This window comes from Augochlora pura, chromosome 5 (assembly GCF_028453695.1).
Source record: "Augochlora pura isolate Apur16 chromosome 5, APUR_v2.2.1, whole genome shotgun sequence".
Classification (NCBI taxonomy): Eukaryota; Metazoa; Arthropoda; class Insecta; order Hymenoptera; family Halictidae; genus Augochlora; species Augochlora pura.
This window is the reverse complement of record NC_135776.1, coordinates 6,982,434-6,996,860: the sequence shown is the minus strand read 5'-3', so window position 1 is coordinate 6,996,860 and position 14,427 is coordinate 6,982,434. Positions and strand designations below refer to the sequence as shown.

Here is a 14,427-nt window from a genome sequence, read left to right as displayed (position 1 = left end):
TAACTAAAAAAAAAACTAAGTTTAAATATAAGCGAAAATAAAAATTAAAATGCACATATGTACCATAATTTATTTTGTACTAAAAGTTCAACTTTCCATGTTCATTAAGCCTAAAATATATTAATAATTTTCGTAAAAATTATTACGCTCACTAAAGGTTAAAATCAAGTTGATTTAATATATTTAACATCCTTAACATTTTACAATTTCATCAGCTATTCAGTAAAACAATATAGAAAAATTACAGGCAGATATAAACTTTCGCAAAACTTATAAACTTTAAATTCCGAACAATAACGTGGATCGCGTTTGTACATTGACCTCGCGCTCGCTCTAAATAAATAGACACGCCGGTGATCAATATGGGCGCGGAAGAATTGAATCTATCCGCTTTGGAATCAATGACGCGGACGGGAAGGACACGGCTGATTAAACGCCGAGGAAAATGTGAAAGCTGCTTCGGGCTTCTCCTTTTTTTTTTCCGTCATCCGGCGAACTCGATAACATTTCATCGCCGGCGCGAGACGGTTCATTCGCATGATCCTCGGGGAGAATCTTTGCTTAGTCGTCGCCGGGTTGAAAGCGCCTTCGGTGTTCTCGGAACCGTATTAATGTTAATACACGCCGTCGATCCTTTTCCAGGCAAATAGAATCTCTCTCGATTCGAGAACGCGAGAGAGGGCAGGAAACGACCGTAGAAATAAAGGATTCGCTTCGATAGGGCGATCTTCTTCTCTCTCTCTCTCTCTTTTTTTTCCTCTCCTCCATTTTCACTGTATTCGTTTCGTTGCACGTATTTTACCGGCTACCCCTTTCAAAGTTTCAAATTGCTTGACCCACAATCGATTTCTCTCGTGTTGTTAATATTCGAGGAGCGCGCCGATCCGCGATTTCATTTAAACCGATCCTCGTCCTCTTACCACCCCCCCGTTCACGATCTAATATTTTTATTGTACCCATTTCGATGGGAGGATTTAACTCGCGTTAAGGGAGTCCGCGGGAAATTCGTTCTACGATGGTATTGCTCCGTTGTCGGCCATCTTGTGAAAGATATTTCGCTATTTTAGATTTCTATAAATAACGATTTTTATGTTCCTATATTATATATGTATATATTATAATAAGATATATTATAATAAGATATATTATAATAAGATATATTATAATAAGATATATTTAATAACGTTGATTAGTATGATAAAATCATTGTTTATCAAATTTTTTAATACTAGAATGTCTGGTGGAAAATAAAGGATGAAGGTTGCTATATAATTTCAACCCTTTGCAGTCGAGTGGCGACTCTAAAGCACCACTGAAATTGTTCCACCACGTCCCAAGATAATTCTTACACCAATAAAGTTTAGATTTAAAAAATTGTTAAGCAGTGAAATTGTTGGTACGAGTCACAAGAATCAATTTCAAAGTGCACTTTATTACATAGAATGGAAATAATATAGAAAATTATTTCAGTTTAACAGATAAAATTAGTTCGAGGGCAAAGGGTGCAATTTTATTATGTGACAGTCAATGTGATTGAAAGTTTAGACGTAATATTAATTCTCATAACTTCGTCATTTCATATTTACAATTATCCTGTCCAGAGTACTTTGAAAAAAGCACTAGAAAATTAAAAAATGTGCAAATGTTAAGTTATGTCAAGGTTATGTTCTATTCTAATTAAAGTTATATTTCTACTAAGGTTCAATTCTAATTGAGGTTATATTTCTATTGAGTTTTAATTCTAATTAAGGTTATATTTCCACTAAGGTTCAATTCTAATTAAGATGATATTTCTATTAAGGTTCAATTCTAATTAAGGTTATATTTCTACTAAGGTTTAATTCTAACTGAGGTTATATTTCTATTAAGGTTCAATTCTAATTGAGGTTATATTTCTATTAAGGTTCAATTCTAATTGAGGTTATATTTCTATTGAGTTTTAATTCTAATTAAGGTTATATTTCTATTAACGTTCAATTTTAATGAAGGTGATATTTTTATTAAGGTTATATTCTAATTAAAGAAGGTACAGACAAAATCAAAAACAACAAAATTAAGAATAAAACAAACTTTTACTTCTACAAAGGCATTGCATCTCAAAAATCTATTTTAACAGGTTCAGTGTAAATGTTTATTTCTACCTAATTAGTTCAGTATATTAACTCGCATTCTCCGCGAATTTAGGCGAGAAGAATTTCGATCAAGAATGTTGCTTTCGAATTTGAATGTAGTCATTGTTCTACTCGGGGCTTAGTCGTTCCCCATGGCAAAACAATTGCGGACACGGCCGTACACGGCCCAGTAAATACCTTTTTGTTCGATTCGCCAGTGCATTATTAAAGCTACCTGCAAAACCCTGGTATTACGATTAAACAGAGAGAAAGAGAGAGAGAGAGAGAGAGAGAGAGAGAGAGAGAGGAGCCCGACGATGCTCGGTCGGTGGCACAATAGACATTGAACGGTGAATATGATCGGGAACTAACTGGGCTAGAACTGGGGGGGGACTGGTTGTACTGTTTCATGAATTGCATAAGCTATTTCAAGAGTCGACGAAACTGGCGACTAAGCTGTGTCTCGAACGTTGGCGGCGAGCTCTCTGCGCTACGGAGCCCGCCCTAACAAGGAAACTTCGGCTAACCCAAAAAACTCGGAACTCTTTCGCGGAGTTTTCTGGTTCCGAACTTCCACGCGGGAAAGTATCTGGCAATCTTCTTTCTGCCACTTTTTTCCCCCGAGTCTTCAAGGGGAAAACAAAAGCTTTAAAAGCGGCTCCCCCCACCCTTCCTATTCACCGGCTACGCTATAGCCTGGTATAATGATTACGATAACCACATAGTAGATTGGGAATTTACGGCGATCGCGAATTTCACCGCCCCGGTGGTTATGCTAATCTGCTGCGACCGCCGCGCGGAACGTTGTCTGGCTAAACGCGGATCGAAAGTAACGTCTGACGAATGTTCGTTGAAACAATCGTCTTTATTGTTCAAATCGAAGATGTTAATTGGGAAAGAAATTATTTTAGCAAATTTTACAGGATCGAAGAAATTCAATTTTTGCTTGTAAATAATTATTGCTGTCAAGGATCAATAATAACAGTTGCTTGTCAAATTTTAGTGACAATATTTTAATTAATATTCGATTATAAATTGTAGTTATTTTAATTTTCGCTTTTAATGGCGAAATGGAAACGAAACTGTTCAAAGACTTACTTTATTAAAAATTTCAACTTTTCAGCGTAAAAAGAAAGGTTAATATCAAATTAATTCTAGAAATCTATCTATCCTAATTAATTACAGAAAATAATTCGAACGAAGGAAATTCATATTTCTCCGAAAGAAAAACTTTGTTCATCCGATTTCTTTAACAAACTTCAATGAAACAAGAGAAATGCAATCCCCCGTCGCGTTCGATTAAAATCGAAATTACTATTCCATTAACGCAATGATTTACGAATTATGCAACGCGCGCGCACGCGGCGCTGTTCATTTATCGAATCGAATTAATTCGAAAGGATTATTGCGTCGTCGACGGGCCGAAGTTGTCGCACGGAAGAAATATTAATTTGTACGGTCGATGTTTTAACTATGGCCGAAATTCGAGGCTGTTAAGCGGGAACTGTGGTGGGGGCGCACTTTGCACCTGTGGAATTACCCCTAAATCCTTTAGATTTACAACGCTTCGTCTGGTATGTTTTCGAGTTGACAAAGCACTTTGTCGAAGGCATTAAGGTCATTGAAACTGAGAATCCCTCTTGTTGGGATTGGCCGCCCTGTCGCGATAAATTTTATGTTTACGACGGGACGCGGGGGGGCGCGCGAGGGGTATCTTACAATTAATAGTGCGATAGAGGACGCGATTCATCGTCGAAAATTAAATTGGGGAACGGCGACGCGACCAGCCTCGTTTTATAAACATTTTCTAATAACCGAACGAAGTCGGAGATTAACGCTGAAACAATTCTCGAGAATTATTTTTATTTTATTTTATTTTATTACCATGATAATTACAACCATAGTAACTGTTGTAATTGCAGTGGTAATTATTATAGTTGTACAGGATTTGCTCAATTATACATTAAGCAATTTATTGATGTTGTTACGAGTTTATTAATCTTTTAACGAAGCTCAGAAATTGAAAGCAAATGTTCGTAACTAAATAGTGTATATTGTCACTGTTATTTAACGTTTATTTATTGCTTAGTGAATTAATAATATTGCGACTTACATACTAGAACGCTGTTAATTTTACAAATGAAATTAATTACTTACAATAATATAATTATAATAGAGAAACGTATATAATTAAACGTATTTATAAAATAAAATAGAAGATATAATATAAAGTAACATGATTATAATAGAAAAATGCACTTAGTTAACTAGGTTTTTAAAATAAATTAAAATAGAATGGAATAAAATAAAATTACGTGATTACAATAGAAAAATGTATATACTTAAGTATGCTTATAAAATAAATTATACTAGAATAAAATGAGATAAAATTACATAACTACGATACAGAAACGTATATAATTAAATATGATTGTAAAAAAACCTAAATAGAATGGAATAAAATAAAATTGCATTGCTACAGCAAAAGAAGTATATACTCAAATAAATGAGTAGTTATTTAAAAATATTTGTTACAAGATTGTACAAAAATTATGCATTCCATTTAATACTAGAATGTATAGTACATTGACAGTAATTAACAAGAACCAACAAGGACATAATCTAACTATATTAGTATCTCGTATTAAAAAGCGAATAATTTGAAATAAACTTCACCGTTCCACTAACTTTAACAAACCCTAACCTAAATAAAAATGCAGCACGAATTACAATTACTTTAACGTTTTACTAAATTCTACGAAATCCGCAATAAATTTAAAGAAACGTCTATAGTTCTCTAAAAAATGTCGCTGCCAAAATTACCATGAAAATCAGTAATTTTTCCAGCGAACGGAAAAACCATAGCAACGTCCCACTTCGTCGCGCCGGCATCTCTTAAGGATAGAATCGAACAAGGGGGCATAATTTCCGGGCGGACAGGCGCGCATGACGTAACGCTGATTTATTTCGGTTCGCGCGGCCACGATAAAATTACGAAACCGTCGAATGGTCTAATTAGGCGATGTCCAACCGGCCGGAAGATAACGGGCTCGCGAGGCTCTCGGCGTGTTTCGCTCCTCCGGGATCGTCGGCCGGTGTTTTGCCAGCGGGAACGGTGACTTTATCGCGTGCTTACTAATATATTCGGCTTGATCACTTTACGCGGAGGGCCGGAGCACGCTTCGCCCGGGTGACACGTAACAAAATCATTTCAAAATGATTCGACTGCGCTGGTCGCAACAGCACGTGCCCGCGTATATGCGGAACGTCGGTTCGCGTTCGTGTTTACGCGTTATGCAACTTACAGCATCGCGGAGAGAGAGAGAGAGAGAGAGAGCGCCGTGTACGCCCGTTTAACACGGCGAAAGTTTATTTATTTGTCGAACTCGTTCGCAGCTGTGGATCCCGCGCTCCTGGATTCGCTTGTCTAAAGTGGATTGCCGCAATTAACACGCTCGCCCGCCACCGTTTGCCTTGGTAATAGCCTCCACCGGTTCGCATGTTTTATTAATTGCTGTCCCGCTCGTTTTACTGGCTATTGAAAATACTAGCTGAGTTATTAATTCTATTATCGCTACGAGTGACGCATTTTGTTTAGAATTTGTTGCATCGAAAGACTCGTTGATTAATAAAGTATCGCTGGGATTGTTTAAACGGCCTATAATAAAGAGGACTTAATTTTAATAAGAAATAAACGTTTACTAGTACAGTATTTAAAACTCTAAGGTTAGTCTTTAACTGTATTTTTTAAAAATAATTTCGTTTGCAACAATATTAATTTGTTGTATATTAGAATGATTTTACGATAATTTGAATCTTTTATAATGAGATAAAGAGGATTAAATTGCATTTGTTAATTAACTTTAGAAATATTTATTAAAGTAGTATGTTTTCATGGAAACAGATTTTTCAATTTAAATACCAGATCACAGTTGTCATTTTTTGAATAATTTCTCATGTGACAATATTAATTTATTACGTAATAAAACATCGTTATAGAAATTTGAATCTTCTATAATAAGACAAGAAAGATTCGACGATTAATTTAGAAACCAAAATTTATGATTTTAAAATAAAGATAAAATTTCGAAAATTGGAAAGATTAAATTTTAACTGACAAATAAAACATCAAAAATAAAACGACTCGAATTTCCTATAGTAGTTACGTTGGTACTATGTCCGGCTTCATTTCGAACAAAGCCACCGGTATCGATGGTGAAATATGATCACTTTGGTGTGACCTAAAATCTATAAATATAGCGCAGCCAGCGAATGGCTTAATCAATGTTATTGCATATATGGCCGACGAATGATACAGAATCCGATCGTTAACATGTTAGATGAGCATGTTCGATTAAATAGGTCAAATAATTACGCTTGTAAACGAGGCGATATTACATCAATTTTTCTGTAATTAATACAATTTATTAGTCTGTGCTTTTAACGCTTGACAGTCGATTAGAATTATCAAATATTAACCCTTTGTACTTAAATGTCCCTGTTACAATTAATAGGAACAGGCTACGCAATAAGGACAGTTAATAATTTTTGATTTATTAATTCTGTATAGGTATAATATTTTAGCAAATTTTATTTAAACAGTCTAATTATTTTCAAGGTTATTATCATTTTTCAATTTCCAATTTTTTATTATTTCCAATCTTTACACAGCTGATAATTGTAGCAATTGCAGAACTAATAACTTTTGTTTCATAAAATCTTTACTATAATATTTAATAAATCATAATATATTACAAACCATACAAACAATAATAATATGCAGCAATAATAATATATTATTATTTCAACAATCTATCATGCCATATATTCTTTAACCCTTTGCACTGCGATTTCTATCACAACTCCATTGATTAACATTCTTTTATTTCTAACAAATTTCTAAGCAAGGAACAAATATTGATATTTATCGTATGCAAACCTTCACATTCACATCGAAACATTAATAAATAGGAAGAGTAGATTTCAATTTTAATTTAGAAAACATAAACAACAATTAGCTTTAAATGTAGCTTTATAATAAATCTTATTATATCTAAAGCTTTATAAGCTTCAGTTCTTGATAAATAATCCAAGAAAATTCTTCGATTGCAAATGCTTGAAGAAAACGCAGAATTCGCATAAACATTCTGAAAGAATAGACGATACATACTCGTTCCATTCGTTTATCTATAGACAGAGGTTGCGAGCAATCTTCGATGGCGACGACCATCGGCAACAAGAGCAAGTAGTTTCCGCCGGCCTACAACCATCATTGCTGCTGGAGGCCGATAGAAACCCCTAACCTTATTGCCACACGTATTTCTTCACCCTTATCGGTTTCCGCCGACTCCATCTTCATATTCGGTTTCCCCATCTGATCTTCGGTTTCGCGTTCTCATACATCGCTGGCAAAAAGTATCGCGTTAAATCCTTAACAATCGATAACTTCTTGAAGCAACGTTCACGTGCAACAACGCTTACACACATTGTTGTTAATACTTATACGACTAATACTAATACAGTATCTGATATTGTGACATGGCGCAATGTTATAACAGCTGTGGAAAGAATTGTTTAGTATTTCTATTACTATGTTATTTCGTAAATTGTATTTTCGCATGAATTTTTCAGGTTATGTCAGGTTATGTATAAATGTATAAATTTTTCAGGTGCAGCGAATCATTAGATTCATTTCGATGATATGTTATTTGGAAGATCGTGAAGTGTTTTACAATATTGAATATTATTTTGGGTTAATTAATTATATCGATTGGAAGCTTTGATGTTAGATTTGTGAACGATGTTACTATGATGTAATTTTAGGTGTATGAATCTATTCTTACTGTGTCTTTTTTAATTTGATTTTTGTTTTATCGTTTAAAGTGTACGAGTAAATTATTGTACATTTATTTGAGTGGTGTGTTGTGTAATGTTATGCAATATCGTACATTCTTCTAAATTAATTATTATTCGAAGGATTGGCTCTTAGATCTAATCTTATATATTTCGTTTTATTTATTCGTTTCTCTATTTATATTTCAGATGCCAAATCGCAGCTTGAAATAACAATCTTAATTGAACAATGTCTGAAATAAAGTTGCATAACATTACAAAATGTATTACAAAATTGCGTATGCTATAATTAACATTTTAAACGGAAAAAGTGAAGAAGGAAACAATAATAACCTAAGATAAATATAATAAATTGAACTGTTTTCTCAAATAAAAATCATAATTCTATTGGATTAAAGGTCGCGTAACAATACAGAATGCATTATTAAATTGCACACGCTATAATCAATATTTTAAATAGAAAAATACGAAGAAAGAAACAGTAACAACCAAAAATAAATATAACAAATTAAACTGTGTACCTCAAATAGAAATCCTCGAATAAAAATCCTAAATCAATTGAATTAAAAATTCCATAACAATAATAAATGCGTCATTAAATCGCATATATCGCAACTATCACCTCAAACAGAAGAAATGTGCTAAGAAACATGAAAACAGAAATCACAGCCGAAGACAAACGAACCTAGTTAGATCGAAGAAGTCGAAAGCAAACGGCGCCCCTAATGGAGCACGATTGCAAAACATTTCGCGTTCAGGTGAAAACACGGTGAATCGCCGTGGCCGGCGCGGACCAAACCGTCGAGTCCGGATTTAATAAAAGATGACAAAGGGACGCGGGGACTCGTGTTTCCGAGTTTCAAAACGACCCCTCGTCCGCGCGTTAGTAGCCCCATATCGGTGTTTGTTTGTTTTTTTTTCTCGTTTTAAAGCGGTCAAACGAACGGAAAGATGGGGTTGGAGGGGGACGCGAGGGTGGGTGACGGTAATTCGAGTAGTTCTCGTATCTCCGGGGCAACCTTTGACCTCGTTCACTGTTCGTATTCCATGGTTCAACGCTTTCGGGCAGAGAGACACGGGGAACGTACGGATTTTATCGAGGAACTTACTTGGCAGCCAGCCAAATCGCACGTGTAGCATCCCTGTGAAAATCATTCGGATGCTCCACCAACGGGGAACCACCTCTTTCTACGGCTACTTTCACCCCGCCCGTACGACTCTCCGCCATTTGAATAAGTGATAAGGGGATCGGTCCCGGGCGTTCCCGCCACGTGCGAAAACTGTTCAATCATTGATTCTCATTATTTTTTCCGCATTACGCGCGGCTACGAATCAACTGGCAATTTTATTCTCTGCCAGTCGACTGTTTATCGCATCTTATTTAACCGTGATACACGGTTTTTCTTCTCTTTCATGGTTTGTGTTGCAGATTTTATTACAAAGCTAACGAAACTTAGCAGAATGTGGAAGTTTTGTTGCATTCTCAGAGGGAATAAATGTTTTGTAAAATCGTGGATAAAATTATAAGACACCTAGGAAATTATTAGCATAGGAATCTAATAATATGTACCATTAATTGATTATTTCATATTAATAATTTTTCTAAATAGGGAGGACATTTTATTTAGTTTCTATACTAATTATTCTCTAGGCGTCTTATAATTGTTTCCACTAGTGTAGGGGTGTATGATTTTATAAATCGATGTTTGCATGCGAAGTATAGAGTATTCAGTCACGTTTTGAAAGTAGTGAATAAAATAGTTTCGAAAATAGTTGAGAAACATTATGGTATCATACTTCACGAATTAAAATGAAAAAGAACATATCTCTATGCAGTTGTATTATTTAATATATAATTTTAAGGAGTCATTAAAATGAATAACGATTATCTTACAGTTATTATGTATGCATTCTATGATACATTTAATTTTGTACTTTTGTCTAACTAGAAATTATTTTATATAATAGTATCTTTCTTGATCGAAATTGTTCAATCTATGATATATGTATAGCGCACTATAAACACCTTAATACAGTCCATAAAAGTTCATTGCTATAAATATATAGCAATAAAATAAAACTGTAACACTTTTAACGCTGTGTCACCCAAATATGGATGACACCAATTACTATCAATCTTTGAAATTCATTTTTATTGTAATATATTTGAAAAGATTGAATTTGAAATATTTCGGATGCGACAGAATTCTAATACCACCAATTATGGTAAATATTAACTTTCTAGTTTCACTGTAATTAATCAAATTGCTTTAACTCGCAGTAATACGCAGAGATTTGAGTGGTCGATTGTTGGAGCTGAATGTGTTAATTTATACTATTTTATACAATTTTATATTAACATTTTTAGCGCCGCGTTACCCAAATAAGGGTGACAGTAATTTCTACCAATCTTGAAAATTCATCTTCATTATAATATATTAGAATAAATTGAATTTGGAATATTTCGGAAAGAGTTCTAATATCATCCCCTATGATAGACATTAATTTTCCAGTTTCACTGTAATCGATTAAATTGCTTCAACTACGCAGAGATTTTAGTGATCGATTGTCCCCACTTTACGCGTCAATCATATCTTTCCCAGTGCCAAAACATCGATGCGCGTCAGCGTGCTTCGCATAGAAACATCGAACAGAAAAACAAAAGCTAAGCCAACAAGCAATTTCAGAAAAAAAATTGGAATCACGGTTCGCAAAATTTGTCTTCCGTCGATTGGGCGAGGGTTTACATCGTCGGGCCGCGGTCGCGGGACAGATGCGTTGCGAATTGGCAGAATTTCCCGAACGGGACCGTAGCCGGCGAATGGGGGGTGGGAAGGAGTGAGGGGTAGATTCGTTTACGCTCGCAGACACGGAAACTTCGTCCCGTTGAAAATCCAGCGCGCACGGCGCGACACAATAACGGCTAAACAAGGCTTTGTTCCAGCTCCGGAACGTTCGCGGCCGTCGCTCGAATTCCCCCCAATGATCTATGCAGAGAGCCCGAAGGATCGCGCGCGCTCGCGCTTGCGCGTTCGCTCTCGCTCATGCTCGCAAGTCAGTGTTTCGTGGTTTACCTTGGACTCGGCAGCGATGATATCCCGCAATTCCTTCAGGAACCGGCCGAAGAATGGTATCACAGGGCATTCCGGCATCGCCAGCGCTCGGGCGAGCGCGGATTCATATTCGGTGGACAGAAACGCGGCGGACAGAGTTTCCAAAACTGTTGGGGGCTCGCCAATTACCTGCCAGAATGGCTTCAGAGTGATCAAGCTGCAAACAAGCGTTTCGTTTCGTTAGTCACAATGGTCGGTTATAACGGGTCGCGCGGCTACGATTCACTCTTTTGCGAAAAGTACTCGCGCGCTGTTTAAAGCGAAATAACATTTTTCCAAATAATGTACATTTTTGTGATAATTAGAGCGATCAGTTTATTAGACAATGGCTGCAAAATTGATTCTCAACCGTTTAACCTCTTCAGGGGTGAATTTTTATAGTAGAGAATAATCTGCTTAATTGTTTCCTTTTTTGTTCATATATCTTGTTTAATTTCTTCTTTTATATTCATATATCTTGTTTAATTATTTCCTTTTTATTTATCATCCATTTCATTTCATTCGATGAAGTTTTCTCCTTTTTGAAAATAAGAATTCGAATTTTCCTTACACTTAGAATAATCACAATTTTAAGAAAACTAAACGTACACATGCGTGGCAGTATACCTGAAGAGGTTAAATCGATTGGAAATCATTCTAATTTATTTAAATTTTCGCTGTCAGCTTTTACTGTTATTTGAAGAGATGGTCATAATTTGTAGTATGAAAAGTATTTGTACAGTTTTTAAAACGGAATCACTCTTTTATAAGTGTTACAAGTATTGCTGTGAGTTGCAATTTTTAAACAATTCTTTTCGAACATTTCGATCGGTTGGATTCGATTCGAACATATTTAAATTGTTGCTACAATCAAGAAGCATTAGAAACATTATTTTTGAATCTTCTTTTGTCATTCCAACCGATTGAAGGTTTTGGAAACTGTTTTAAAACGTTAATCATAAATCAGTATAAATTATACAAATGTAGATTATACAACAGTTGTACTTTTTGACTTGCAATTGTATAACTTGTTTCATTGTTATACCAAGATTTTATCGTATTTAGAACAATATAATAAACTCATCGATGCCCTCAAAATCACTACATGATTATGTACCAAAAATTTGTAGATTAACAAATTTGAAATAATGATAATTATTAAACTTATTCATTTATACTAAAATCGCCTAAACGTGATACTAAACAGGAGAATTTAACCACGTTCTTAGATTCTGTTTAATTTATTAAAATTGCTAGAAAAATACACTTCCGTTTCTCGCAGTTAACGAAGAAAATATTTATTTTACATCGCAATCATTCCACTCTAATAATCATTAACCGGAATTTAAAGCGACAATATTTTGAAAAATGATATCGCTTAATCGCTCTAAATTCCTTTGCAACTACGTATATACATTAAACAAATAAAAAGAACGTCGAATTTCGCGGCGCGAAAACCAGCCTTTTATCATATTTAAAAAGAAAATTATATTCTTAGAAAAGATAAAACAACGCCGGAGAAGTTCGATAAAATAGTTTACAACGGAACAGGAAAGACGGAGAATTCGGAATTGGGTCGTGCGCGGTATGTAAATATCAAATTATAACGTTCCAGATCCGTTGTCAAACCCTGTTATTTAACCGACGAAACAACGGAATAATTGGAAAGTTCGAGTTTTAATGGTATTCTGTAATTAATTATCCGCCGCGGAATTAAATGAAGTTTGCTTTCAACCGGAAGGAGAGGGGGAGAGGAGAGAGGAGGGGCTATATCGAAAGGCTCGGTTAATTCCCGAAGTTTAAGATCTCTTCATTCTAACTGCGTGAACGAAAGTTTCGACTCACGGTGTAATAGGTCACGGTGTCGTCGCGCGCCGGGTCGCGTAAAATTTCAACTATTCGGTTAATCGCATAGTTCTCGAAACTGTAACTCGACGACGAGCACCGCCGGTTGCGAGAGCGTGGCTGAATTACACGTACAGTCGACCGGGAAAGTATTCGGTACCCTAATATCCCTCCCCCCCCCCCCCCAACATTTAACAAGTATTCACTGTTCGAGGGAAGCGTTCGGCGAACAATGCACCGGTGGAAGATCTGCTCGAGATTGTCTCGCGGAGATTGTCGAATCATTGTAGAACATGTCCGCCGCTAATTAACAGATTTCGGGCGGGTCACTGATTTATTCACGCGTTTAATGGGGGTTCGGTGATTTGTTATATAATATTTTATCAGTAGTGTGTATTTGTATTTGGCTGCATGGATAATTATCTTTTTAATTTGACTTTCTATTGAAATTTTAGATAATTTTAGTAATATTTATTTATTTACTATAGTACTGTTATTATAGTACTGGCTTATTTTAGTACCGTAGTTTCATGGCTTTTTACTTTCACGTTACTTTTACGCTTCTAACACCAGTATTAATAATTTGCAATTTTTCAGAATTTTATATTTTTCAGAGATTTTATATTCAATAATTTAAAAATTAGCCTAAAGCCATCAAAATTTAAAAATTTTGCCTAAGACCAAAGTCTGTTTTAGGCAAAGATAGTTTTAGTCTTAGGCCACGCAAAATTTAAAAATTATTCGAGAAGTACAGATTACGTGTCTCACCCTGTATATTCGCAATCTCCAATATTCATTTCATAAAAACGAAAATAAAAGACAAAATCGACTTATCAAATTGAATATTTAACACGGTGAAAATAGAGACAATATTGAAATATTTCCCGTCGAAATAAGAATATATAAATATTATACATTCCTCAAAATCCACGCTTCAACTATTATTATATTTTATTTTTCAAAAACTGTGAAACAATAGACTGCAGTTTCTATGCACTAATGCCAATGACACACAGATACAATTTGACCCAATAAAAGGTTTAAAAATAACCTTATCTTTCTTTATTTAATCGACGAAAAAAACGTCTATTTTATTTAAGACAATTCTCCATTCTCAACTGGTTAAATAAACAATTAATTAACCTTCTACCCCAACGACGAAAACATTCATTTCGCGCAAAGATCGGCGATATACCGACGAGAATAACAGCAACGATAAACCCTGCCGAAACGATAGATCAAGGAAGCGCGCGATGAAAACACCAATCGGCGATACGCCATCGAGCGTGAAAAATATTTCTAGCCGGCAGTGTATAGGAAAATACACAGTGATCGAGCCGAATGGGCCGTGCATGGAGAACGAAGTTCGAGCACGAGAAATTATCATCCCGTTCGCGGTCGCACGAACCGCTTCCGGTTTTACAGCGGCGGCAATAAAAACTACTTTATTTCTATAGTGGCCCCGCGAACCGTCGACAAGAGGGAGGACCACTTAGGGCGAGCCTTGTTCCCCCACTCCCACCCCT

General features: G+C 35.5%; 1 protein-coding gene across 1 annotated transcript in view; it reads right to left on the bottom strand.

Annotated features, from left to right (window-relative positions):
- LOC144470262 (1-phosphatidylinositol 4,5-bisphosphate phosphodiesterase epsilon-1) overlaps positions 1–14,427 on the bottom strand; it is a 63,791-nt gene that overhangs the window by 43,019 nt on the left and 6,345 nt on the right. The window contains exon 3 of the mRNA XM_078181210.1: positions 11,039–11,234. Coding sequence (XP_078037336.1) covers positions 11,039–11,234 — 196 coding nt within the window. The remainder of the gene's footprint in view (positions 1–11,038; positions 11,235–14,427) is intronic.